General features: G+C 43.2%; 4 protein-coding genes across 6 annotated transcripts; all 4 read left to right on the top strand.

Annotated features, from left to right (window-relative positions):
* Nucleotides 1-44: 44 nt before the first annotated feature.
* Nucleotides 45-7,848, top strand: si:cabz01101003.1 (ubiquitin carboxyl-terminal hydrolase CYLD). Of its 2 annotated transcripts, XM_029137575.3 has the most exons (17): nucleotides 45-179; nucleotides 418-642; nucleotides 1,579-1,696; nucleotides 1,855-2,012; nucleotides 2,107-2,577; nucleotides 2,877-2,982; nucleotides 3,125-3,558; nucleotides 3,707-3,872; nucleotides 4,010-4,151; nucleotides 4,286-4,408; nucleotides 4,502-4,593; nucleotides 4,680-4,743; nucleotides 5,175-5,379; nucleotides 5,510-5,618; nucleotides 5,787-5,905; nucleotides 6,099-6,306; nucleotides 6,406-7,848. In XM_029137575.3, the coding sequence occupies exons 1-17, from the start codon at nucleotides 171-173 to the stop codon at nucleotides 6,588-6,590; spliced, it is 2,934 nt and encodes a 977-aa protein (XP_028993408.1). In that variant the 5' UTR covers nucleotides 45-170; the 3' UTR covers nucleotides 6,591-7,848. The 2 variants fall into 2 exon arrangements, with proteins under 2 accessions (XP_028993408.1, XP_055370607.1); XM_055514632.1 differs by lacking the exons at nucleotides 45-179; nucleotides 418-642 and having other exon boundaries at nucleotides 1,583-1,696; nucleotides 1,830-2,012.
* Nucleotides 7,849-8,002: 154 nt separating this feature from the next.
* On the top strand, nucleotides 8,003-10,823 carry emc4 (ER membrane protein complex subunit 4). The gene is made up of 6 exons (XM_029138315.3): nucleotides 8,003-8,160; nucleotides 8,687-8,830; nucleotides 9,135-9,246; nucleotides 9,395-9,548; nucleotides 9,656-9,816; nucleotides 10,118-10,823. The coding sequence occupies exons 2-6, from the start codon at nucleotides 8,724-8,726 to the stop codon at nucleotides 10,151-10,153; spliced, it is 570 nt and encodes a 189-aa protein (XP_028994148.1). The 5' UTR covers nucleotides 8,003-8,160; nucleotides 8,687-8,723; the 3' UTR covers nucleotides 10,154-10,823.
* A 584-nt stretch (nucleotides 10,824-11,407) lies between these two features.
* Nucleotides 11,408-17,370, top strand: lpcat4 (lysophosphatidylcholine acyltransferase 4). 2 transcript variants are annotated; one of them, XM_029137805.3, is made up of 13 exons: nucleotides 11,408-11,868; nucleotides 12,732-13,095; nucleotides 13,830-13,942; nucleotides 14,195-14,255; nucleotides 14,453-14,511; nucleotides 15,153-15,187; nucleotides 15,427-15,481; nucleotides 15,556-15,638; nucleotides 15,774-15,905; nucleotides 16,030-16,186; nucleotides 16,322-16,414; nucleotides 16,664-16,799; nucleotides 16,917-17,370. In XM_029137805.3, the coding sequence occupies exons 1-13, from the start codon at nucleotides 11,791-11,793 to the stop codon at nucleotides 17,072-17,074; spliced, it is 1,524 nt and encodes a 507-aa protein (XP_028993638.1). In that variant the 5' UTR covers nucleotides 11,408-11,790; the 3' UTR covers nucleotides 17,075-17,370. The 2 variants fall into 2 exon arrangements, with proteins under 2 accessions (XP_028993638.1, XP_040924909.1); XM_041068975.2 differs by lacking the exon at nucleotides 11,408-11,868 and adding an exon at nucleotides 11,903-11,989.
* A 1,147-nt stretch (nucleotides 17,371-18,517) lies between these two features.
* Nucleotides 18,518-19,250, top strand: nop10 (NOP10 ribonucleoprotein homolog (yeast)). The gene is made up of 2 exons (XM_029138490.3): nucleotides 18,518-18,734; nucleotides 18,894-19,250. The coding sequence occupies exons 1-2, from the start codon at nucleotides 18,681-18,683 to the stop codon at nucleotides 19,032-19,034; spliced, it is 195 nt and encodes a 64-aa protein (XP_028994323.1). The 5' UTR covers nucleotides 18,518-18,680; the 3' UTR covers nucleotides 19,035-19,250.
* Nucleotides 19,251-21,800: the final 2,550 nt, after the last annotated feature.

Below are 21,800 nucleotides of genomic sequence, written 5' to 3'. Positions count from 1 at the left end.
GCAACGCCCACAGCTGCTCGTGATTGGCTGGTGCCGCGTCCTGGCTAAACTTTTCTTACTTGCTATTGGCTGCCGTCGGTGTCGGTCGACCTGCTTCCTGTTTCACGGTTCAGTTTGTTATTGAAGTGGGAGCTCCTTTAAATGAGTGGAAATGTTGACGGTGGGAGCTGATGAACTTGGTGAGTGTTCAACGAGAGCGTAAAGGTTTTCACAAACGTATTCAGGTGGTTTGTTCGCAGAAAGCGCAAAGGAAATAACGCCAATTGATGCCGTGCGACGAAAGTTAGTTGAAAGTGAATGACGGCGCTTTAAATGTGGATTTATCCGTCGTTACCTCGCGTTGTGGCTAATTGACATAAAATGAAGCATTTCGGTTGGTTTGGGTTTTTTCTAAATAATTAAATTTATTTTTTGTAGGGAAATGAGGGGTTTTATACCTTTGTGAAACTGCGACATATAAAACACCGTAACATGTCAGGGGCTCACGAGCAGACCAGGAAGCGCCGCCCCTCCAAAACCTTCTTGATCTCGACCGACCTGAAGGTCCAGGACCAGCTGGAAGGTACCATCCGCCTGCATCAGGGGTACATCTGCCAGGAGCAGGACTCGGGCAAGCCCAGAGCCGACAGCCTGTGGGTCAAGGTATTAGCAAGTGTTTACGTTCATCGTGTCCACAATGATCAGGCTGAGTCGCTGCCGTATAGGACGTGCTTGCAGACAATTCGGGCGACTTTGTAATAGTAAGGAAGTTATTACAAAGTCACACAGAGATGAGTCAGGGTTTAAAGTGGGTTTGACAGACGCTTATCTGCTGCACTGCAAGAAGCAGCTGTGTTTATTTCAAAGCCCATATGAGAGGTGTGTTTCAGGGCTTTTTCAAGCCTGAGGGCCAAATTTCATCATCGAGCGTTCTCAAATGTTTATTTGCTGCTCTTCTGTGGTTTTCATGGATTTTTGCATTGTTTTACTTATGTACTTTTACTTTTATTTGAATGTGTAATTTTGGCCTTTGTGAAACGTCTAGGTTGGTAGTTACTGAAAACAATAATTAACTTAACAAAGCAACTGAAGCGTATCAAGAGGGTGTTCATTAAGTTCAACTACTCATACAGAGGTTTTCACTGTTATACCACTGTTGTCTTTAACTAAACTACAGCCTCTTAGAAGGAACAAACCAGCAGATATTACATGTGCAGACTTCAACATAATGTATGTATATAAACAAGGCAACTTTGGTTATTATTATGACCATTACGACGTGAAAGAATAAATCACTTTTTATTGTGTCAGTTACTGTTACTGCTGCTTCAATAGAAAGTAGGTGATGTGTTAAAATGAAACCTTTGGAATTGTTTTCTTGCAGTGTTTGTATGACTTGGGTGGTCCATCCCTTGACTTCAGCCATCCCAAAATGTGCTTTATTATGGTGCTGTTGTGCAGTTTTTATGAGAACATCCTCTGCTGAGTCACCTTTTTCAGATGGTCTTTGTAATATCCCTATTGTTCTCTGTTTTTCTTTCCTTCATACTCATCTAATAGATTCTCTTCCACATTTGCTTTTCTTCTTGTTTCTCACAGGTGTTAGACAATGGCTTCATGCTAAAAATAGAGAGGAGGTTTCTGGTTGACATCCCGAGTGAGTTCAGTGGCCTGTTGGAGGCTGTACCTGACCCGGAGGCCCGTCTGAAACTCCTAAGTACTGCATTCATCTTTATAGAAGTAGTGTTACGCATGTTGGAAGTCACATATCGCAAAAAGTACAAAGATCCGAATTTTACTGGCTAACTTCAGTTTTCGTAGGGTCATTAACATAACTGTATTTTGTACAGATGTGCTTACTCGTGAATTTTTCAGGCTATCCTGGGAAGTTGCAGCAGCTGGCTGCTTTGCCGATGAATGCCCCTCTGTGGGTCCAAACAGGTCAACAGAACGAGCTGGCAGAGGCAGAGCTTAAATACTTTGGGCCACTCACCAGAGGGAGCTACGCTGTTTATTTTGGGGTACAGCTCAAGGTAAACTCTCTTTAAAGATTAAATCAATTCTAACTGTGCTATAACTTGTAGCATAGTGAATTTTTCAGTAAATGTGTGTTATGTGGTTCCCCAGGGTTCAGCTGCGGGTAAAGGAATAAGCAATGGTTCTTTTAAGGGCCAGCGGTTCTTCACCTGCCCGGACGCCTGTGCCCTTTTCGTTCCAGTAAATCAAATTCGCATCCGACACTGGTCTCGCAGCAACGGCTCAGACGGACACGAGCGATCCCGTGAGCGGGAGCAGCAGCACCGCAGCAGCAATGGTCACCAAAGCAACGACCACCCCATTCATCAGCTGCAGCAGCACAGTCGCCACAGTACTCACCAGCACCGGCCCAGCAGCCCTCCTCAGCTGACTCCTAGTATCATCCCGCGAACAGCGGAGTCGGCGCCATTCAGTGCTCAAACTCCCACGTCACCTGCTCTTTTCCCTGTTGGACAGCGAGTTTGTTTTCCTGACGGGGACTCTGTCCGTGGAGGGGAGGTGCATTTCTGTGGTCCCCTGCCTGGACGCGTCTCGTCTGGAATGTATGTCGGAGTTCTTCTGGTTAGTACAACACAGGATGTGGAACTGTGATTTTTGCTTCAATGGATGCCTACAAATACTGCGTAGCGGGTCAGTAGTATAAACAAGGCTTATTATTGCAGTATGAGGGAACAAAAGGTGAAAATTACTTCTGCCTTGTGTGAGGGCCCATGGCTCCACCTGTCTTTAACCTACCCCCTGTGGGTTTTCCATTGAGAACCAGAGAGATGCATTATTTTAACATATGTAGATGGGAAATCACTGAAGCCGACCTTTCATGCTTCTTTCTGTTTGACATCGTGCTGCCTTGTATGTGACAGGATTCTCCGCATGGTAACTGGAACGGGCACTACAAGGGAGAGAAGCTCTGCCACATTCCTTCCCCTGCCTACGGACAGCTGCTGCCAGTCAACAAGGTTTCCTCAGGTAGAGTTGCTCAGAGTAGCTGCAGCTGCAGAGAGCAAATAGGAGAGAAGCGTCCCTTTTTCTTGCTTTGCAGCCTGAAATGAAGGCAACTGTTTTCTGTGCAAACATGGGAGAGAAAAATGTTTTGTTTCTGTGTCTTCAGAGTCAAAATTCCATTCTCACCCGAAGCCCATCCTGAAGGCCGCCCTGCCTACTGTAAACAAACCAGGTCCTACGTCTCCAACTTCTCCCAAGGTCGCCCTGATGCCCCCCACCAAACAAGCGCTTAAATTGGCACCGGCGCCGCCACCAAAGCCGACCCAAACGGCCCTGCCTCCTCCCCCCCTGCCACCACCCAAGCCCAGAAGCCCACCTTCATCCGCTGTCGCAGAGCAGCTGCAGCACAGCAATGGCGTGCACAGCCCGCCCTCGCCGCTGATGTCGCCAGATAGCGTGGATGCTGCCAGGGAGAACGACGAGGAGGGTCGGCTGGAGGTCGGCTCCATGGTCGAAGTGAACGATCCGCCTCTCCTTGGGGTGATCCGCTGGATCGGAAGGATCAGTGGGATAACGGAGCCGGTGGCAGGAATCGAACTGGTGAGGAGCTCGTTTTAAAAGTTTGGTTACATCATATCATGTGCATATCATTAAAAACAGGCCTATAATTAGAGTTAGTGTTCTTACGTAAATGCTTTTTATCATAACTCTTGCCCGATGTATGAATAGTATTTCCTCTGTTGGCCAGGACCAGGAGCTGTCTGCAGGAACGGACGGCAGTTACCTCGGCGAGCGCCACTTTCGCTGTCCAGCGAATAAGGGGCTGTTTGTCAAGCTGCGTAACTGCAGGAGGGACTCCAGGTTCCCCGCACCTGAAACTCCCATCAACCAAGTGGAGCGATGCAACTCTATAGGTACAGTCGTCTTAAAGGTGTCTTAAAGCCTCTTTTCTCATTTGCATGTGTCTGAAAGCATAAATCAACGATTTTCTGCATCTTATAACAACTACTGTGTAAAGTCTGTATCCTTACCTTTGGAATGTGTGTCCCAGCCTTTGCAGAGTGGGGCAGTGAACGTGTGGAGGAACATACGCCTCCTGTTGAAGGGGATGAGGCCAGAGAGCTCTACCACGGCTGGAAGCGAGGCATCCAGGGTCACCTCAACTCCTGCTATTTGGACGCTACGCTGTTCAGGTGAAGTCTGGGGCTGTGTGTGACATCTCCCCTCAGAGACATCCTTAAGTGTATAGATGATACTATGTTTACTGCATAGTTTTGACTACTGGCCTCTGCTTATGTCTGTAACTGATCTCTCTCTTCCTCTGCAGCCTGTTCTCCTGCTGCAGTACGGCCGACTGGGTTATGTTTTGGCCCTCGGACCCTAAGATTGACCAGAAGTCCACTCAGGCTCAGGATTTGCTGCGCTGTGAGATTGTCAACCCACTGCGAAGGTCTGTAAATGTGTGCGTTGGTGTGTCTGCACATCACTCACTGACTAAACCTAGAAAACTCACAGGCTGGGATTTGTTTTATGTGTTCGTAAGGTTTGGCTACGTGTGTGCCAGTAAGACCATGGCCCTGAGGCGACTACTGGAGGCTGCGAATAGTAACACCGGCTTCACCAACCAGGAGAAGGGTAAGTGTGTGTGAGAGTCTTCCGCTCGCCACCATTGTTTGGCTGTGACTGACTGAGGAATGTTGGTATGCTGTTCTGTCTGTCAGATCCTGAAGAGTTCCTCAACAAGCTTTTCCAGCTCCTCCAAGTCGAGCCACTCCTAAAGATCAGGTCATCTCACCGCCGCCTTTTCATTTTTACAGTAGTACATCTCTACATTATTACATAAGCCTGACCATGCTGCTGATGGTCAGGCTGATACCAGGCTCTAATCTGTACCTGAACCAGTGAGTGTGACTGGTACAGGTAGGAGCCCACATGCTGCTTCAGCACAGCGCAGCTTTGTGTGACTGGTTGTTACAGTTAATAGTAGTCAACCTTTTGTCAGCATTTCTGAATTACTTGCATTCTGATGTGATTAGGTAATGGGTGTCAAAATCAAGATGACATTTGCAGTTTGTTAGTTTTAGTTTGTTAGTCTGATACTGTAAACTGCTATTATTGCTGTTTCTATTTGATTTGTAACTATGTTAGTATAAACTGAAATAATAAAAATATGTGTTATAGTGGAAGACTTATGTTGTTGTTCCTCTCACTTTCAGATCGATGAGCCAGAAGCCCCAGCAGTGCCACCTCTACCAGCTCTTCCCACCCACACTTCCCCCCTCTGAGACCTCACCCTTACCCCACTCGCCTGTTGACTCCCCCGTTCCCCTTTTTTCACCAGCGCCCAATCGGATGCGTGTTGCCAGCGTCCAGGCCCTGCTGGAGTCTTCATTCCTCCACGCTGGCCTTAAGTTTGTGGAGGTAACGAAAGTAGTTTGTTTTGGAACAAGCCTTCAGCTGGTGTTTAGTTTAACTCTATTCTTGCTATTTGAGCTACTTGAGCAACTGGAAACTGACAGTTGGTGATGATGTGAAATGACCACTCCAACAGGCTCCCTCCTGCCTCTTGCTACTCATGCCCAGGTTTGGGAAGGACTTTAAAATGTTTGATGCCATCCTGCCAACCCTCAGCCTGGACATCACAGACCTGGTGGATGACAGTAAGAACAATTTAGAAGCACCATCGATCTCTTTAGAAGTGTTAATATATATTTTCAGTTAAAAACAGGTGTACTGTGTTTATTAAAGCACATCAACAGTTTTGCAGAAAGAATCTGGAATTGGATTAGGTGTAAACAGCGTGTTTTTTTGTTTGTTTGCCTTCTTAGCTTTAAGACAGTGCAGCATCTGCCAAGCTGTGGCTGAGTGGGAATGTCTGCAATGTTTTGAAGATCTAGACATCACCCCTGGTCGTCTCAAACAGTACTGCAACACCTGTAACACACAGGTAAACGCTTTGCCTTTTGACCCAAGGCTAATTGTACACTTGAAAAATCTAAAGCCTGTTTATACAGGCCAGTGCTGTGGTGCTGCCCCTAGTGATGAGTAAAAACAATGACTGCAGGTTTAAATGACAATGAGGATGATGTGTAACTTTGCCTGCTCCACATATTGACCCTTTCGTCTGCCATTCTAAACAGGTTCACAGTCACAAGAAGCGGACGTCCCACAGCCCTGTAAACATTGGTGTTCCTGGAGGACCGTGGACCATTCCGCTGCACTGCACACGCCAGAGAATGTCTCTGTTCGCTGTGACTTGCATTGAGACCAGCCACTACGTGAGCTTTGTCAAGCATGGGCCACTCTCTACTGATTGGCTGTTCTTTGACAGCATGGCAGACCGGGAGGGTGAGACAAACTTACTTTCCTCAGTATTCTAGGAAACACTAATCAACAGTCGCAAACAAGAACAGAAAACAGCCAGTCTCTCCGTGTGCTGTCATCTAGGTGGTGAGAACGGCTTCAACATCCCCCAGGTGAAGGCATGTCCTGAGGTGGGCCGGTACCTGAGCCTGTCGGATGAGGAGCTGAGCAGGGTAGACCCTTGCTCTTTACGGGAGCACCCCCGCCGCCTGCTGTGTGACTCCTACATGTGTCTGTACCACAGCCCAGAGCTCAGCTTGTACAAGTGATGAAGAGACTCTCACAGACTGTCTTTGTCCTCAGGTTGTTACTACACCAGTGTCGGATTAAACTTGTGCACTTTCAGATTAATGCATATGTATAGTGGAATAATAATGGCCGTGTTTTCAACTTGACCAATTTGTCCAATTATTCCAGTAGCATATGAAAGCCCAGACACTGGCAGTGAATTTTCACCTCATTATTATTATTATGTATATAAGCATTTGCATTATTCCCCAAACTCCTCTATGAAAACAAACAATGTCCTCTTTAAGTTACTGCCATTATTTTATATCAAAAATCTGTTTCACACTGACAAATAATTTTACAGTTTGTAAATGCATCTAATATTTGTGCAGCAGACAACAGTGTTTATGTCCAGATAGAGTCTGATGATTAAATAAGCATAAGTCATAAGATACTCAAAGTATTTACATTAGAATCAATGCCATTCATGTATTGTATATGTGAATTGTATAATATTGAGTCTAATAATTGTTTTTGTTTACAGTAGCAACAAAAATAACATGATTGTAAAACCTTCTGTTTCCTCCTAAACCTCTTAGTATATTTTTGGCAGCCAGTAATTACCTTGTTAATACTGAGTAATAACGAGGTGGAAGTGTTTGACAGGATTCTTCAGAATTCTAAGGATTTGGTTAAAACCACTAAGCTCCTTCTTTGTGCTGATATTGCTACATTTTTTTTGCATATTTTTTTCAGGTATTCAGTATACGTCTATCCCTAAAGCAGATAGATCTACATTCTACCAATACCATCAGTTAGGTAGTATTACATGTTTGTTGCAGCTGCTGCAACTTTGTGCTCGTATTTTACTACTAGACCTGAATCTAATAAAATACTATTTCACTAGTTGCCTTACTAGGACTGAACAAATCCCTCGGTATGTGTAATCAAAGCGTGACATTCAGAAATAATTACGACAGTAACACACACTATCCAAAGTGCCTAATGACCAAGCAGCCTGTTGTTGTTATTATTAATTAGCTTTGTACCACTTCCTGATAGTGGGTCATACTGAGCTTTATATCTCTGGCCTTATAATGTTCAGACTCTGGACAGAACCGCTGTGTCTGCAACATCCATAAAACGTTTAGTTCAGTTTGCACTGCTTCATTAACATGTCAGTATGTGTGTGTGAGTGTATACGTGTGAGAGCGTCACCTCGGACTCGCTGTGAAGACTGTGCCCAGATGTTGAAATATAGAAAGTGTCCTACACAATAAAAGTATTGATATTCTTCTAGTTCATTCGTCTGTTTTCTTCACTTGTTTCACGGCTGCAGATTGTTGTACATCATTTCTGACTAATATATAGGTTAGATTATTTTTAGACAACGTATAAACTCCCTTTTGATTGTTAAGTATGGATATTGAGGTAATTCTCCGATGGTTGCGCTAGGGGGCGCGCGTGACACATGTCGCCAACGTATTGCGTCATCACTGCGGGCCGTGACGACGTGTTCACTTGTTTCTTGTCACAGCGAGGAAATTATCTGTTTTCCATAAAGATAGCTTTATCGTAGGGCGACAGTGGTGCTTTGGATGTTTCTATAAGGTGAGCGTGATGTTAAATGTGCTTGTGAGTGTTCATTTCTATGTATCTGCTGTGTTTAGACCGTTAAAAATAGCGGCGTCAAGTGATGGTAGCTAACACCCTGCTGCTCCGTGTGGAGCCGTTTTGGTTCCCTGGGTTTCTGTGAATAGTGCTGACACCGGTTGAAACCGTGCCAAGCCGTTATTGGCGTTTATACCTTATAACAATGTGCGATCCTTTCACCTTGGCAACAATATAGAAGTCTTAATCTCAAAAACAGCTATATGTATGCTATTGCAGCTATATATACACATACATATATATATATATACACACACACACACACATACATACACACTATATACTATATAATGTTACGAAGGCCAAAATTATACTAAACTAAGTAAAAGGTCAAGCGTAAAGTTGTGAAAATTAACCGACAGCTTGCATGTTGCATGTTTATTTCCACAAAGTGCACATAGAAGAGTAATAAACAATAGAGAGACGAACGTCTGATCGCTGCTATTGTGTGTTTTCATCTCTGCAGGTCAAGTCTCTGAGACCCAGCAGTGCAGTCAGTTGCCATGGCATCTCCAGGGGGACAAGGAGGAGGGGGAGCTCTGTCGACCAGAGGAGGCAGCGGGGCCCGGAGGATGAAGTGGGCTCTAGAGTTGAGCATGAGCAGCACCAGGTAAACACAAACGGAGTGGAGCCGAATGCTAACGAACCCTAATCGATTGTCTAGAGTTTGGAGCATCTGTACAAACCTCTGTGGCCTAAAGGCTGTAGCAATCTCAACATTTTCATTTGACACTGGGTCAGGAGAGCTTTTGTGTGACAGACCCTTTGCTCTCACATTTCATCCTTTTCTGTTTCTTGTGTCATCAGGATATCATTAAAACCTTTGATACATTTATCTATACGGGTACATGTAAAATACAGTTTGAGATAACAGGAAGTAAGAGATAAAGTCAGTCTGTGTGTGTGTGCTGCAGGAGTCGCGACAGGCAGGGCGGTCAGGGAGATGTTGTTTACCCCATCGGCTACTCTGAGAAACCCATTCCTGACACCAGCATCCAGGAGACAGACAAGAACCTGGTGGAGAAGGTGAGGACAGCCCCTGGAACTTTTTAACAGTCACATGTACATGTACTGGCATAATTCCTGTGTTGAGCCAGTGTAGCTGGACACTTTAGAACATAAATGTGTGATTTATGATAATCACTTTGATTTACTGCTCATCATCGATTTTCAGCGCTGCTGGGACGTTGCCCTCGGGCCACTAAAGCAGATCCCCATGAACCTGTTCATCATGTACATGTCAGGCAACACCATCTCCATATTCCCCATCATGATGGTCTGCATGATGGCCTGGAGGCCAATACAAGCGCTCATGTCCATGTCTGCCAGTAAGTGTCCAACATTCAGATTACTTTTACACCCCCAGCACTAGATAATAGATAAACACCTCACAACTGGCTGTCTTCATATATGCATATGTCTTTTTGTGCCTCAGCCTTCAAGCTGTTAGAGAGCTCCAGTCAGCAGTGGCTTCAGGGCCTGGTCTACCTGATCGGTAACCTCCTGGGCTCAGCGTTGGCCATCTACAAGTGTCAGTCAATGGGACTGCTCCCAACACACTCGTCAGATTGGTTGGCCTTCATAGAACCACCTCAGGTAAATACCAGAATTTTGATAGCAGGGGTGAAGTGTTTTTTTTTTATTCAACCCTTAACTCTGCTAATTGGTTTGTTAAAACTATGAAAAATACAAATTTGTCAGATTACTTTATAAGTACTTTAAAAGAAGCAATCATCACTCAAATGGAGAAGCACTGTGCCAGAGTTACAATCAGTAGTTACTGGATAATGACCTAAAAATACACACAGTAATTAAATTTAAATTTCTTTTATTTACTGTGGCGCTTAAGACACATGTTTCTGTAGATCTAATGTCATGTCTCGTGTCTTTTCAACAGAGGCTGGAGATCATGGGTGGAGGAATGGTGTTGTGAAGATGGTTGCGCGCAAACATAAAAAATCCAGATATTCCCAGATGTTATATTTTTCTTCATTCTCCAGTGGTGCCACGCAGGCAGCTGTCCAGAATTTAGATTCAACCTTCCTAATAACACAACACACAGTGATAAATCAGCAGCAGGATGGGCTTCTGCTACTCCTCATTGATTCTATTTTACAGTAAAGATATTAAAGCCAGCAGGGTTGTCTTGTTGACTGCGGTCGAAATACTGTAGTTTTCTTCTCAGATGAAATGTAGGCTCATAATAGGAGATTATTTATAAAGCTATTCTACAGTAATGAAATATAGTTTTGTTGGGGGCAGACATCATGAATAACATTTTGTATGTTTAAGGTCTATAAAATCACATTGTTTTCACCTTCCTAAATTGTTCTGGTCATTTAGAGTCAGACCACACATCAAAGAGTAACAATTAACTAATTTTTATTCTTCGCTATCTTTTGGTTTGTAGTGAAATGCTTCCCTTAGTTTGGCAGGATTTTCAGCATGTGAACCAGCAACATTTACTAACCTGTGTAATGTATAGGCTTGTTTAATTTATACCGTTTTTCTTTATGAAAATGTTCTATGGAATAAATTCTGAAGTCAGATGTTTCAAATGTGTCGATAAATGAAACTAATGAAAAATAAATTTCTTTATCCTGCTTTGGAAATTTTGATTTGTACATAAATACGCTGATCAGCTTAAAGCAGTTTTTTTCACCAATGTCATAAATATAAACAATGTGATATTTCATGTCTGTATTATTTGGTCCCACTGGTCAATAAGTTTTCTTATATGTTGATGGTGGGAGCCTTGCCTGCATCCAACCAATGTTTTCTTACTTTATTCTGAAACTCATGCACTTGGGGGGTGTATGGATACCGGTGCTGGTATCAGCAGCACCACCTTGCATAAATATAACAATAGCAGTGAGCCAGGGCAGAGGTTAAACCTGAGAGGGAAGTAGCAGAACAGCTTTGGCCAGACTGGGATAATGACTTGTGTCTGACAAATGATTACACCCAAGAACTAAAGTACTGCAATTTGGGGAATAGTGCTTTAAATTCTGTTACTTTTCACTGATATACAGCAGCACATTGGATAAAACAAGAACCTGTTTATCTTAATGTGTCATTGACAATGGAAAAATTAGAAATATGCTTCTTGAATTGCATTTTTTTATGTTTTTAATTGTTAAAAGCCTTGGCACACCCGTTTGGATGTATTTTTGTTGTTGGGTTTTTGGGGCCTAAGCTCACAGATACGAGGTGCGGGTTGCGGTAGGTGGGTTCCAGGTACCGGTTTGACTAGACTCACCTTCTGTGGGCGTGGCTATCCTCAGAAGGGGCGGGGCCGTTGAGGAGCGTCTACAAGAAGGCAGTGACCTGCACGGCTCACCATGTGGAGGGAGACGCTGTCTGTTGTGTTTTTGTTTTGTTTTTTTTTTTTGGTCTGGAACGCCTCACACATCGTAACCATATAAGACGCGTTTCTGTTTAGGTTACTCGACGTTGTGTTTTTAATTTGATAGCAAGGCACTGGACAAAGACCAGCCAGACTCCTGAGTTTTAAATACTTTTAAACCTTTTTTTGTAGTTACTCCTGACTGTCAGGTTTACAGTGTCGTCATGGAGAAAGACGACTGTCACCCGGCAACACATCCGTTCATTCATGAGCTGAAGCTGACCCGGGCGCAGAGGATCAGGGTAAAGTGGCTTATTTTGCTCTTCTATCTAAACTCTGGTCTAAATGCAAATGGTCTTCGTTAACAGACCAAGCTTCTTCTACCTGCACACACTGCTCCACCTGAAACCAATCAGGCAGCAGGTGAGCTTACTAATTGACGAGCTCCGCTCAACTAATTAAGGATTTGCTTGACTAATATAAGTGGGTTTTGTGCCTGTTAACAGTTGGAACGTTTATTATAATCAGTGAGACCTTCTGAACATTAGATCAACATGTCAAGAACCTATCATAAGGTGCTTGAATCTAGGAAACGGTGAAACTATAGAAATCTTTATAAGGGAGCTTTAAATAATTGGTAAACAGCTTGATGTAAACGAGCCAAGAAAGACTCTCCTTTAGTTCCTTCTGTCTGTGTTGCTTAGGCAAAACAGGTGCGTCATAAATGTCCTGTCGTGTATGGCCGTGACTATTACAACATGCCACAGAGTTGCGTAATTCTGACATTAGAAGGGCAGGAACCGATGATTCAAGGCATAACCATGAGCTGACGTTAAAGTTTTCTGGTACAGTGTAGTGAAACATCCTTCAGGGAAACTTACACACACACACACACAGTGTGTGTGTGTGTGTGTGTGTGTGTGTGTGTGTGTGTGTGTGTGTGTGTGAGTGTGTATGTAAACATTTTTTGTAATGGCGCCATAGCTCAAAATTTTAAATGCCTTGAAGATAGCGGATAAAAATGCTTAAAGTTGAAGAAATTGGCCACACACAGCAGTTTTGCCCATTGTTTAGGTATTACTTCAGCATCTTCAAGATGCTGAGAGTTTTTAGCTGCAGCCGCGTCCAGACCTACGTGGTTTACGCCTGATCTCTTGCTTCCTAGAGCCTCGTGTTGGGCGTCGTGCTGGTCCCGCTGCGCGTCCTCCTCGCCGCCGTGTTCTTCCTCCTCATGTGGCTCATCGCCCCGCTGCGGACGGCCGGGCTGTCTGCGGAGGAGCGCGCTCGGCCCATCAAGGGCTGGCGGCGCTGGTTCTTCCACCCAATCATCTGCCAGCTGAGCCGCGCCGTCTTCTTCTCGCTGGGCTTCCTGTGGGTGAGGGTCAAAGGTCGCAGGGCCGGCCTGAAGGAGGCGCCGGTGCTGGTGGTTGCGCCGCACAGCAGCTTTCTGGACATGCTCATACTGTGTCCAACGCAGCTGCCAACGGTGGTGTCGCGCTCGGAGAACGCCAGCCTGCCGGTCATAGGAGGTGAGGAAGCGCGTGGGGTCCGAGGAGGGAGCCGGGCGTCACACCGGTCTCTCCACTTGTGTTGAATGTGGAAACCCTCACATTGCTGATACAGGGATATATGCGTTTTGCATTAAATGCATAATTTGCATTAAATATGTGGAGACTAGTATGATTAGATAATAAACATCAAGGTTTGCATCCTGTACATGCTCAAGTGTACTGTGCACTTGGCTTCTCATGCGTTCCCTGAGTGTATTAGATGATTTACTGTAAAGCGCTTTGGACACCCTGATAGGCTGTATAAATGCGCTATAGAAAATCCTTTACCACGAGGCTATTGAAACTCGTGCTGAAATCGCCTCGTTCATGGTGCCAACCAACGTAGATTCACCAGCTCCAGTCAGCCAGGATGTCGTCCTGTTTGTGACTGTTGCTGGTAACTAGGCAGCTTATATTGTCCTGCAGGACAGTGTTGGGCCAAATGTTTGTCATCTCTGCTGAAAGGAATTGACTCTTATTATTGTCTGCTTAATGAAGACTCTGCCCCATTCCTTTCAGCTTAGTAGACAGAGATTATTTGGGATGGAAGGCTTGTGAGGAAAATAAATGTATGTAAAGGAAGCGTGAACATAAATAGGATACAGTTTTGGCTGCTGATTTGCACCATCTGATACCTTCTGTGTTGGCCTGGTTTTTAGCCTCCTCCCTTTGTGTTTTTATTTTTTTAAATTATTTTTTTTATTGTGTTGCAGCACTGCTTGATTTCAACCAGTCTGTGCTGGTGAGCAGGAAGGACCCGGAGTCCAGGAAAAAAGCGGTGTCTCAGCTCAACGAGAGGCTGACGTCCAACGGCTACTGGCCTCAGGTGAGCGTCTGCCATCCTCGAATTCTGTTGGCATTTGTTCATAGCAGATTGGAGAATGTCAGCTTGTTTATGACTGTCTGTAGCAAAAGCAACAACTGTCCAAAGCTCCTGCTAAATTAAATAAATGATCTGGGTTTTCACTGCACGCCAGACTGGCCTGAAGGACCAGAGTGGGTCTAGTTTGCCAGTCGGCCTCTCATTGTGAAGCCAGGGAGGATGTTGAGTCTTACATGTAACTCCTCTTGTTACTAGATGCTGATGTTTCCTGAGGGAACAACAACTAATGGCAAGGTGCTCATCAAGTTTAAGCCTGGTGAGTGTCTGCAGCAGTTCCAGTTCATTAGCTCCACACACAAACTAGTCCCATCTGGTTTTTCCTGATCAAAACTGGAATGAATGGCATGAGAGGGAACGGGTGGAGCTGCTGGCCGATGTACAGTAATAGATTAAAGTTTCAACCCTTCATTCCAATGCGTCTGCCCTGTTTCACTGTTTTAAATCTGTCATCAGGTGCCTTCCTGGCTGGAGTCCCAGTGCAGCCAGTTCTGTTGCATTACCCCAACAAGCTGGTGAGTGACGCCGCCTGGGAGTTCTGAAATAGATATTTGTCCTGTAAATGTCGATCGGCCCAAGATGTTTTCATGCAGAGTAACTAGAAATGAATTGGATTTTATCTTTTTAAATAAAATTCTCGCCCTAAATCTGTTGGTATAATGTGCATTTTAAATCCAGAAAAATGCTTTGGTCTTGTGTAATTTAAGCTCCTTCACTTCTCACTTGCAGTATTTCAATCAGGCCTAGAGATGTGGAGCCACTGATCTGAGGCGCTGGCACAGACTGTCAGCCCCACCTTGTTCTCAGCCAGATTCGCTAATGTAAAGAAAAAAATGATTAACTATTGTGTAGCGCTGCCTAATAATAAAACCATGCACAGATGATCAAATCAGCCAAAGGAAAAGACCTTTTTAAATCTATCTGAAGAGTGAACGTGAAGTGTCTGCTGTTCCTGCATGCTACCAGGGTGAAATTGTTTCTGGCCATACAGTACTATGATATTTGTCCAGGCCAGTGTTTGCATACTGCTTCCTATCAGGGTGTGTAAAACTAGAATTACCCGGGTTATAAAGTCTCTCTCTGTCTGTAGTGAACTTTTTTTTTCCACTTGTTTTATTGTGTCTTATTGACGCAGGGCCATTTGTACTTTCCACAGGATACTGTTCGCTGGACATATAGAGGAACAACATGGTGACTACAGTCTTTCATTCTTTCCAAATGTCTGATGGTGTGGTTCATCGTTCTTCTGAAAGCTCTGACCTCTCATTCATTGTCCAGGTTCTTGCTCTTCCAGCACTTTGAACCTCCATAGCTCTGTTTTAGATTGTGCTTACTGAAGCAGACTTATTGTAGAAGCATTTAATTAAAATATCAGCTTTTAAGGTTATGATCATAAATTGTGTAGAGTCATGCTGACTCTTGTCCTTCAGGACTGAGGCGCTGTGGAACACGACATCACAGCTCTACACCAACATGACTGTGGAGGTAAGACTCGCCGTTGGCCTGTGACCTGTTCAACCCTGTGCTGCCTTTTACTGAGACTGTTTCTGATGTGACAGTTCCTGCCGGTGTACAACCCTTCCCCAGAGGAGAAGGAGGATCCCAGCCTGTATGCCGACAACGTTCAGAAACTTATGGCCGCGTAAGTTATGTGAGGCTAAGGCGGATTTTATTGATTTTATTTATCTACTTTTTAGGGTTCTTTTAATAAAGCAGAGGTCGGATTTTCTTGAAGTGTTCTTATTGACTTTCTGTTTTACCCTGGTGCTGGATTCAGGGCCCTTGGCATCCCAGCAACAGACTTTGTGATGGAGGGTAGATTTCCTGTCTGTAAACTGGGCGGCCTGTCTCTCCCAGTGGAGCTGGAGTCCCCTCCCAGAGAAACGCTCTCGCTGCTGTACAAACACGGGTGAGAGAACATGCATCCGCCTGGTTTAATCAGAACAAACTTTATATACATTTTATTATACTGTAAATGAACTTTGCTTTATGAAAGGCTAATCTATACACTTTTTTTTCCCTTCGCTTTTTAGTCTAAAAGAACCTGAAGTGGAAGCAGCTTTAAAAGAAATGATTGACAGGTGTCAGTCACGGTCCCAGGAGTCAACGGTCAGTGCAGAGGAGCTCGGCTCTATTCTTGGAGTGACTGATGGAGAGACTGCTGCCACGATCTGTAGCCTCTTCTCCAAGGTACAGTTACACTGGTGTCTATGCATTGTGATGCAATACATTTTATTTATAGCTGCTTTTACAGTATGTTCTATTCTACTTTTATTTGTACTTTGGCTTTGTGCCAATGTCAATAACGTACATCCCCCCCATCAGGATGAAAGTGTGGACCTGAGGCAGGTCTGTTTGAGTGTCGCTGCCATATCGGGATTTTTTAGCTTCAAATCTCTCCTTCATACTGGTTTCAATGTAAGTCCTTCCCCTTCCCCAGTTTGTCAGATGTTACAGTAGCTGTTTCCTTGCAGGTTTTTATATGTACACAAACATTTATGGTATTTTTTAAGCACTCTAATTTATGGTGTAGTTTGACATTTTATCTTTGAACAGTTCAGGCAGCTCGGTCAGAACAGACTAAAGGGTTGAACTTGTAAATCATGTAAAATGTTTGAGTGGCTCCTTTTTTCTGTTATAACGTGTGTGTGTGTGTGTGTCTTACAGCTGTTTGACAGTGAAGGTAAAGGCAGTCTGAATGCACAAACACTGTCAGGCCTCATGGGGGCGCTGTTGGGTTTCCCTCAGCACAACATCTCTCAGCTTTACACTGAGGCCGCCAGTGAAGGCCAAGTTACTGAAGGTGAGTAATTCAGCAGCATAGTAAAATAACATGGTGTAGGTAATACTGGCAGCTGACTGCTTCAGGTGACTCGCAGTGATAATCGTCCACTCTGATTCTCGTCATGTTTGATTCCAGAGAACCTACTGCGAGTGCTGACGACCCACCAGACCTACCAGAGAGTAGTCAATGAGTATCTGCGGCCAGAGGCGTTGCTCGATGGAAAGACTATTAACAACAACGCAAATGCTGTGCACAACGGCAACGGATCCCTCCACTACAAGAAATCAGAATGAGACGTTTTAAAAATTCAGTTGCTGTTGGACTTTTTGACACTGTTCGGCAACTGGATTATGAAATGTAAGGCCAATAGTGTCTCACCCGTTGTAGTCTTAACTGTGCTTTTTTACTTTTTTTTTTTAATGCAGTCATTCAGGTATGGGCAAAAGATTTTGATTAGCTCAAAAATATTTATTTATAGAATTTATGTATAAATGGTTTTTATATGGAATTATGTGTAAAAAGGAATCAATTACTGATGTTTTATGTAAATTCTTTTTGTATTTAACAATAAATAAAATTGACTTCTGTGTATTTATTTATTTATTTTTAAAGATCTGATCTGCTCTTGACATGCACATTAGCACTGCCTGAATTTCTAGATTCCCTGAATCCCGTTTGTGTGGTCCCTCTTAAGGCTTCTATTATGGTGGCATTTGTAGGCATCTGGGTAAGAATGCACCACAGGGAACGCATTAGTTGGCACGGAAATGTGCAGTGACCTGTTTGAAAGGAGCATACTGTTGAGGCAAGATGAATGTTGATTCCCATCAGTCAACCACTGTGCTCTGGAACTAGGTGCAGAAAGCTACCGGTCAGTAGCAAGAGGCTTCGCATGTGACCCTGAAATGGGTTCATGAGGGATTCAAAAACTGGAGCATATCCAGAGTTGACTGTAGGTGTGAGAGTTGCTGAGGATTCCTCTGGTATGTAAAGGTGCTGTTAAGAGTTACTTTGAGTCCATTGATTATAAGACTAAATGTTTGGAAAGAGATGTAGATCTATGAAGAAGCCATGGTAATGGCTAAGTAAGTGCTAGGTTTTCTAGAAGCAGTGAAAGCTACAGAAGGCAGATGCAGCTCCTAAAATTCTGAACTGCACTTTGTCTGTTGGGGTCAAACTGTGCAATTGCAGAACTTGAAACTGTTGACTGAGCCCTTTCCTCCACATGTGTTGTTGTGTGAACACTCATGTTGTTCATATGAATGTTCAACCAATTTAATTTGTTTGCATCTATTGTGTTGTTTAGGAATAAACTCTTTTTCATAATTTTGTTTATGAAGATTACAATGCATAAACATTCAATAATTCAGTAAATATAATTCAATAAAGTAACATAAAATGCCTTTTGATATACTTTCATATTTATTTCCTTTTGCCTATTATTGCTCACATATTTATTGACAGTACATATTTGCAATTGCACATTTGTTATAATTCATGTATCAAAAAAAGTTTTCAAGATGCTGTATTTTGTAATAAATGTAATATATTTTAATATATTTGTCTATTAAGATATAAATGTTGTCTTATAGTTAATGTTACTTAATAAATTTACACTAAATTAAGTACACATAATAAATACATAATAAATGCTATTTTAAGGTCAAGTATAACGGTCTAATTTCTACGAAAAAGTTCCCAGTGCCGTGGAACTCAACTTCCCGGCATACCACGCGCTTTAAACTCTAAACCGGATATCCGCGCTGGCCGCTCACAGGAGGCGATAAAACTTTGTCACACGTGGAGTTGAGAACAAACCAAAGATTTTTTGTTTTATAGCAATCGATCAACGATCGACGCATTTTCTTTATATTTCTAACTACAGTACACGTCACCGTGATGTTTCTGCAGTACTACCTAAACGAGAACGGGGACAGAGTCTATACTCTGAAGGTAACGAGCTAACGTTTTGTTTACATCGTTCGCGTGTTACTGTGATATCTACGTTTGTTTATTTATCAAATGAATTCTACATTTTTAAAGCTAAATGAAGTGCTATTATGGAAAAGCAAGTCTGTAACGCTTTTGAAACTATTGTTTTGTCACCAACAGAAGGCGGCACCAGATGGGCAGCCCACCGCTTCAGCCCACCCGGCTCGCTTCTCCCCAGACGACAAGTTCTCCAGACACCGAGTGACCCTGAAGAAACGATTCGGCGTCCTGCTAACCCAGCAACCCAGGCCCATTCTGTGAGACCGTGGGATACGAGTGGATCACATTAGGATGGGGGGACGAAGGCAACGATGGAACTGTAAACAGGACAAGAAGTTTTGCCCAAATGTAATGGACTCTTCATATGTTGGATTAACTGTAGTTTGTGTCAGTAATCTTAATTTTCATATTCCCGTTCACATTCATTGGAGGTCGTTATTTTGTTAAAAAGCTGAATAAATGTTCGGTTGATGCGTGTATTATTTTGTCATGATTGTAGTAAACCTAGATAATTGGCAAAATTTAAGAATGTAGTCAGAATAAGGCTGGAGAGATTTTATAAGGTTCTGCCTATCTCCAGAAGTGAAATACTGCATCAGACAATGCATCTCATTATAAAAGCAAAGCTTTTACATACTGAGTAGCTAAACAAATAAAACCATAAACGTTTTTTCTTTTAATAATGTAGCTCGTGTGGGGACACTATGTACACAGCTACCAACTAACTCGCAGTGGAATATAGTACATTTAGGGTCAGATAAGGTAAAAATCACGTTTGGCATGGACACGTTCATGTAAAGAGTAGAACACATAGGGCTCCCTAGCAAAAATACCTGCGTGCTTCATGGACTACATTTCCGAGTTGGCGTTAAATTCGCTACGTCATCACGCAAAAAGCGAACATTTTATGGCAAGCCAAGAGGGTCAAAAGAACGGCGTTTTTAAAACGCGTTTTGTCAGATTGTGACGCGTCTCGTAACGCGTTTTGTCATGTTGTGACGCGTCATGTCAGGTTGTGACGCGTCACGAGACGCGTCTTGGTTGTTTACGAGACGCGTCACAAGACGCGTCTTGTTGGGTCAATACGCGTCACGAGACGCGTCTCGTTTGGTCTATGCAAATTTTTCCCCGCCCATGTTTTCCCACCACCAATACATTCAAAGTGACTTGAGCCAATCACTGATGACTTGGAACAGTCAAAAGTAGTAGATGACTGATACTCACTGACAATGTGTAAACAGTAAAATAGAACTGAAAATAGCCCCTTCCTTGGCTATGTAAGAACATATTCACCAAGTGCTGTAGATAATAAAACAAGATAATAAAATAAAGCTAAAAGTTTTAAGCACATGCTTACAATATGAATTTATAATTTTTATTTTTATTTTAGAGCATTCTGTGATTAAAAATAACATTAAAATATAAAAATTTTGAAATTAAACGCAAAGATTAGTCTCTAATGTCAACAAAAAGAGCCTCATCAAAAAATTGTTCATCATTAGGGAAGAAGGAGTGACCATTAGGGAGTGACTCCTATTCTTCTGTTTTGTGTGGTACACCGCGAGTTAGGGGATTGTGTGTGGGAATGACCATCAATGAGCAGTGCTTTGTGGGGTGTGTGAAGAGTAAGTTGTGGTTGGTTTCTACAAAAGAAGTGCACCAAGAGGTGCTGTTATTTTGTGTGTCTTTACCTGCACAGTGTAATCTGAGCAGCAGACACATGAATGATATTGCCTGGATTTAATTGGGCATTCAGTTAATTGGACTTGCTTGCAAAAAGGACTCCTAAAATAATTTAATGTATGTTGTTATAAACTATAAAGTCTTCACCTTAGCCAAATGTGCATAGTTCATTAAAGAATGAAAATGCATTGGCTATCCTGTACGGTGTGGTCTGCTGGAGCAGCAGCATCACAGTGAGGGACAGGAAGAGACTGGAAAGGATCATCAACAAGTCCAGCTCTGTCCTGGGCTGCAGTCTGGACACGGTGCAGGAGGTGGGTGAGAGAAGGGTCCTGGCTAAACTGACATCCATCATGGACCAGGACTCTGACCCACTGGAAGACTCACTGTCTGCTCTGGAGAGCAGCTTCAGTAGCAGACTGATCCACCCTCGCTGTGTGAAGGAGAGATATCGTAGATCCTTCCTACCTGCTGCTGTCAGACTGTACAATTAGTACTGTATCAGTGGTTTATGTAGCAACCTGCTCTGCACAACATTTGTGTAAATCTGTAAACGATCATGTATATTGTTACCGGTACAAATCTTATACCCATTACTGTGCAATAACCCTGCAATGACCTCATTCTCACTCCAACTGTACTGCTTTGTACTGTGCCAACACAAACTGTTCTGTAGCTGTACTCTCGCTTATCTGTACTGCTGTTATGAGAAGTAATTTCCCAACTGCAGGACTATTAAAGGTTTTCTTATTCTTATTAAACTTTCGCCCCGGTGAAGTTACCTGCAAGTTCCCTCGTGGTAACTGGGCCAGATGTCAACCGTTCTGGACAGCAGCAGGTGACAGCAAAGGGCACAGGGACTTGAGTGGACCTACCTGAATCCATGGCTTGAACTTTCTTCACCGTTTTCATAAGTATCACTATGAATCTCTTAGTTTGTATCACATGCATGTCATAGCGCGCAAATAAAGTGACAATGACAGTATCATAAATTAGCTGTATGCTTTGATAATATAGAAAATGACAAGCGATTGCTTCGGAGCAGTAGATTGTGTCTTTTTTGCAACCATCAACCTCTCCTGAATTTTCAGACATGTAGCTTTTAACATAATAAATACACTGCACTAGAACAGTTGTGTGGCTTTACTAACAGGACCAAAATATTTCCTGGTGAACCATGTGTAATTCAAACCCACCAGATGTGCAAACCATCAAGAAGAAAAGCTTTAAAGTGAACTAAACTCTCTCATTAGTATTGACCTTAATGTCTGACCAAAAGTTGAATGATTTATCCACACACTCTTTGGTCCCTTACAGTAATAGGTCAACAAAATTACGACAAAT

The sequence above is a fragment of the Betta splendens genome, chromosome 2, assembly GCF_900634795.4.
Source record: "Betta splendens chromosome 2, fBetSpl5.4, whole genome shotgun sequence".
NCBI classification, from domain to species: Eukaryota; Metazoa; Chordata; class Actinopteri; order Anabantiformes; family Osphronemidae; genus Betta; species Betta splendens.
The sequence above is the reverse complement of the archived record's forward strand: the minus strand, read 5'-3'. Positions and strand labels throughout refer to the sequence as shown.

Coding starts and splice junctions, on each gene's coding strand:
- si:cabz01101003.1 (XM_029137575.3), top strand. Junction 4,152..4,285: donor TTGGACGCTACGCTGTTCAG/GTGAAGTCTGGG, acceptor CTTCCTCTGCAG/CCTGTTCTCCTGCTGCAGTA. Junction 5,619..5,786: donor CACAGACCTGGTGGATGACA/GTAAGAACAATT, acceptor TTGCCTTCTTAG/CTTTAAGACAGTGCAGCATC.
- emc4 (XM_029138315.3), top strand. CDS start 8,724: ATGGCATCTCCAGGGGGACAAGGAGGAGGGGGAGCTCTGTCGACCAGA. Junction 8,831..9,134: donor TTGAGCATGAGCAGCACCAG/GTAAACACAAAC, acceptor TGTGTGCTGCAG/GAGTCGCGACAGGCAGGGCG. Junction 9,247..9,394: donor ACAAGAACCTGGTGGAGAAG/GTGAGGACAGCC, acceptor ATCGATTTTCAG/CGCTGCTGGGACGTTGCCCT.
- lpcat4 (XM_029137805.3), top strand. CDS start 11,791: ATGGAGAAAGACGACTGTCACCCGGCAACACATCCGTTCATTCATGAG. Junction 14,256..14,452: donor GCTCATCAAGTTTAAGCCTG/GTGAGTGTCTGC, acceptor ATCTGTCATCAG/GTGCCTTCCTGGCTGGAGTC. Junction 16,800..16,916: donor TGAAGGCCAAGTTACTGAAG/GTGAGTAATTCA, acceptor GTTTGATTCCAG/AGAACCTACTGCGAGTGCTG.
- nop10 (XM_029138490.3), top strand. CDS start 18,681: ATGTTTCTGCAGTACTACCTAAACGAGAACGGGGACAGAGTCTATACT. Junction 18,735..18,893: donor ACAGAGTCTATACTCTGAAG/GTAACGAGCTAA, acceptor TGTCACCAACAG/AAGGCGGCACCAGATGGGCA.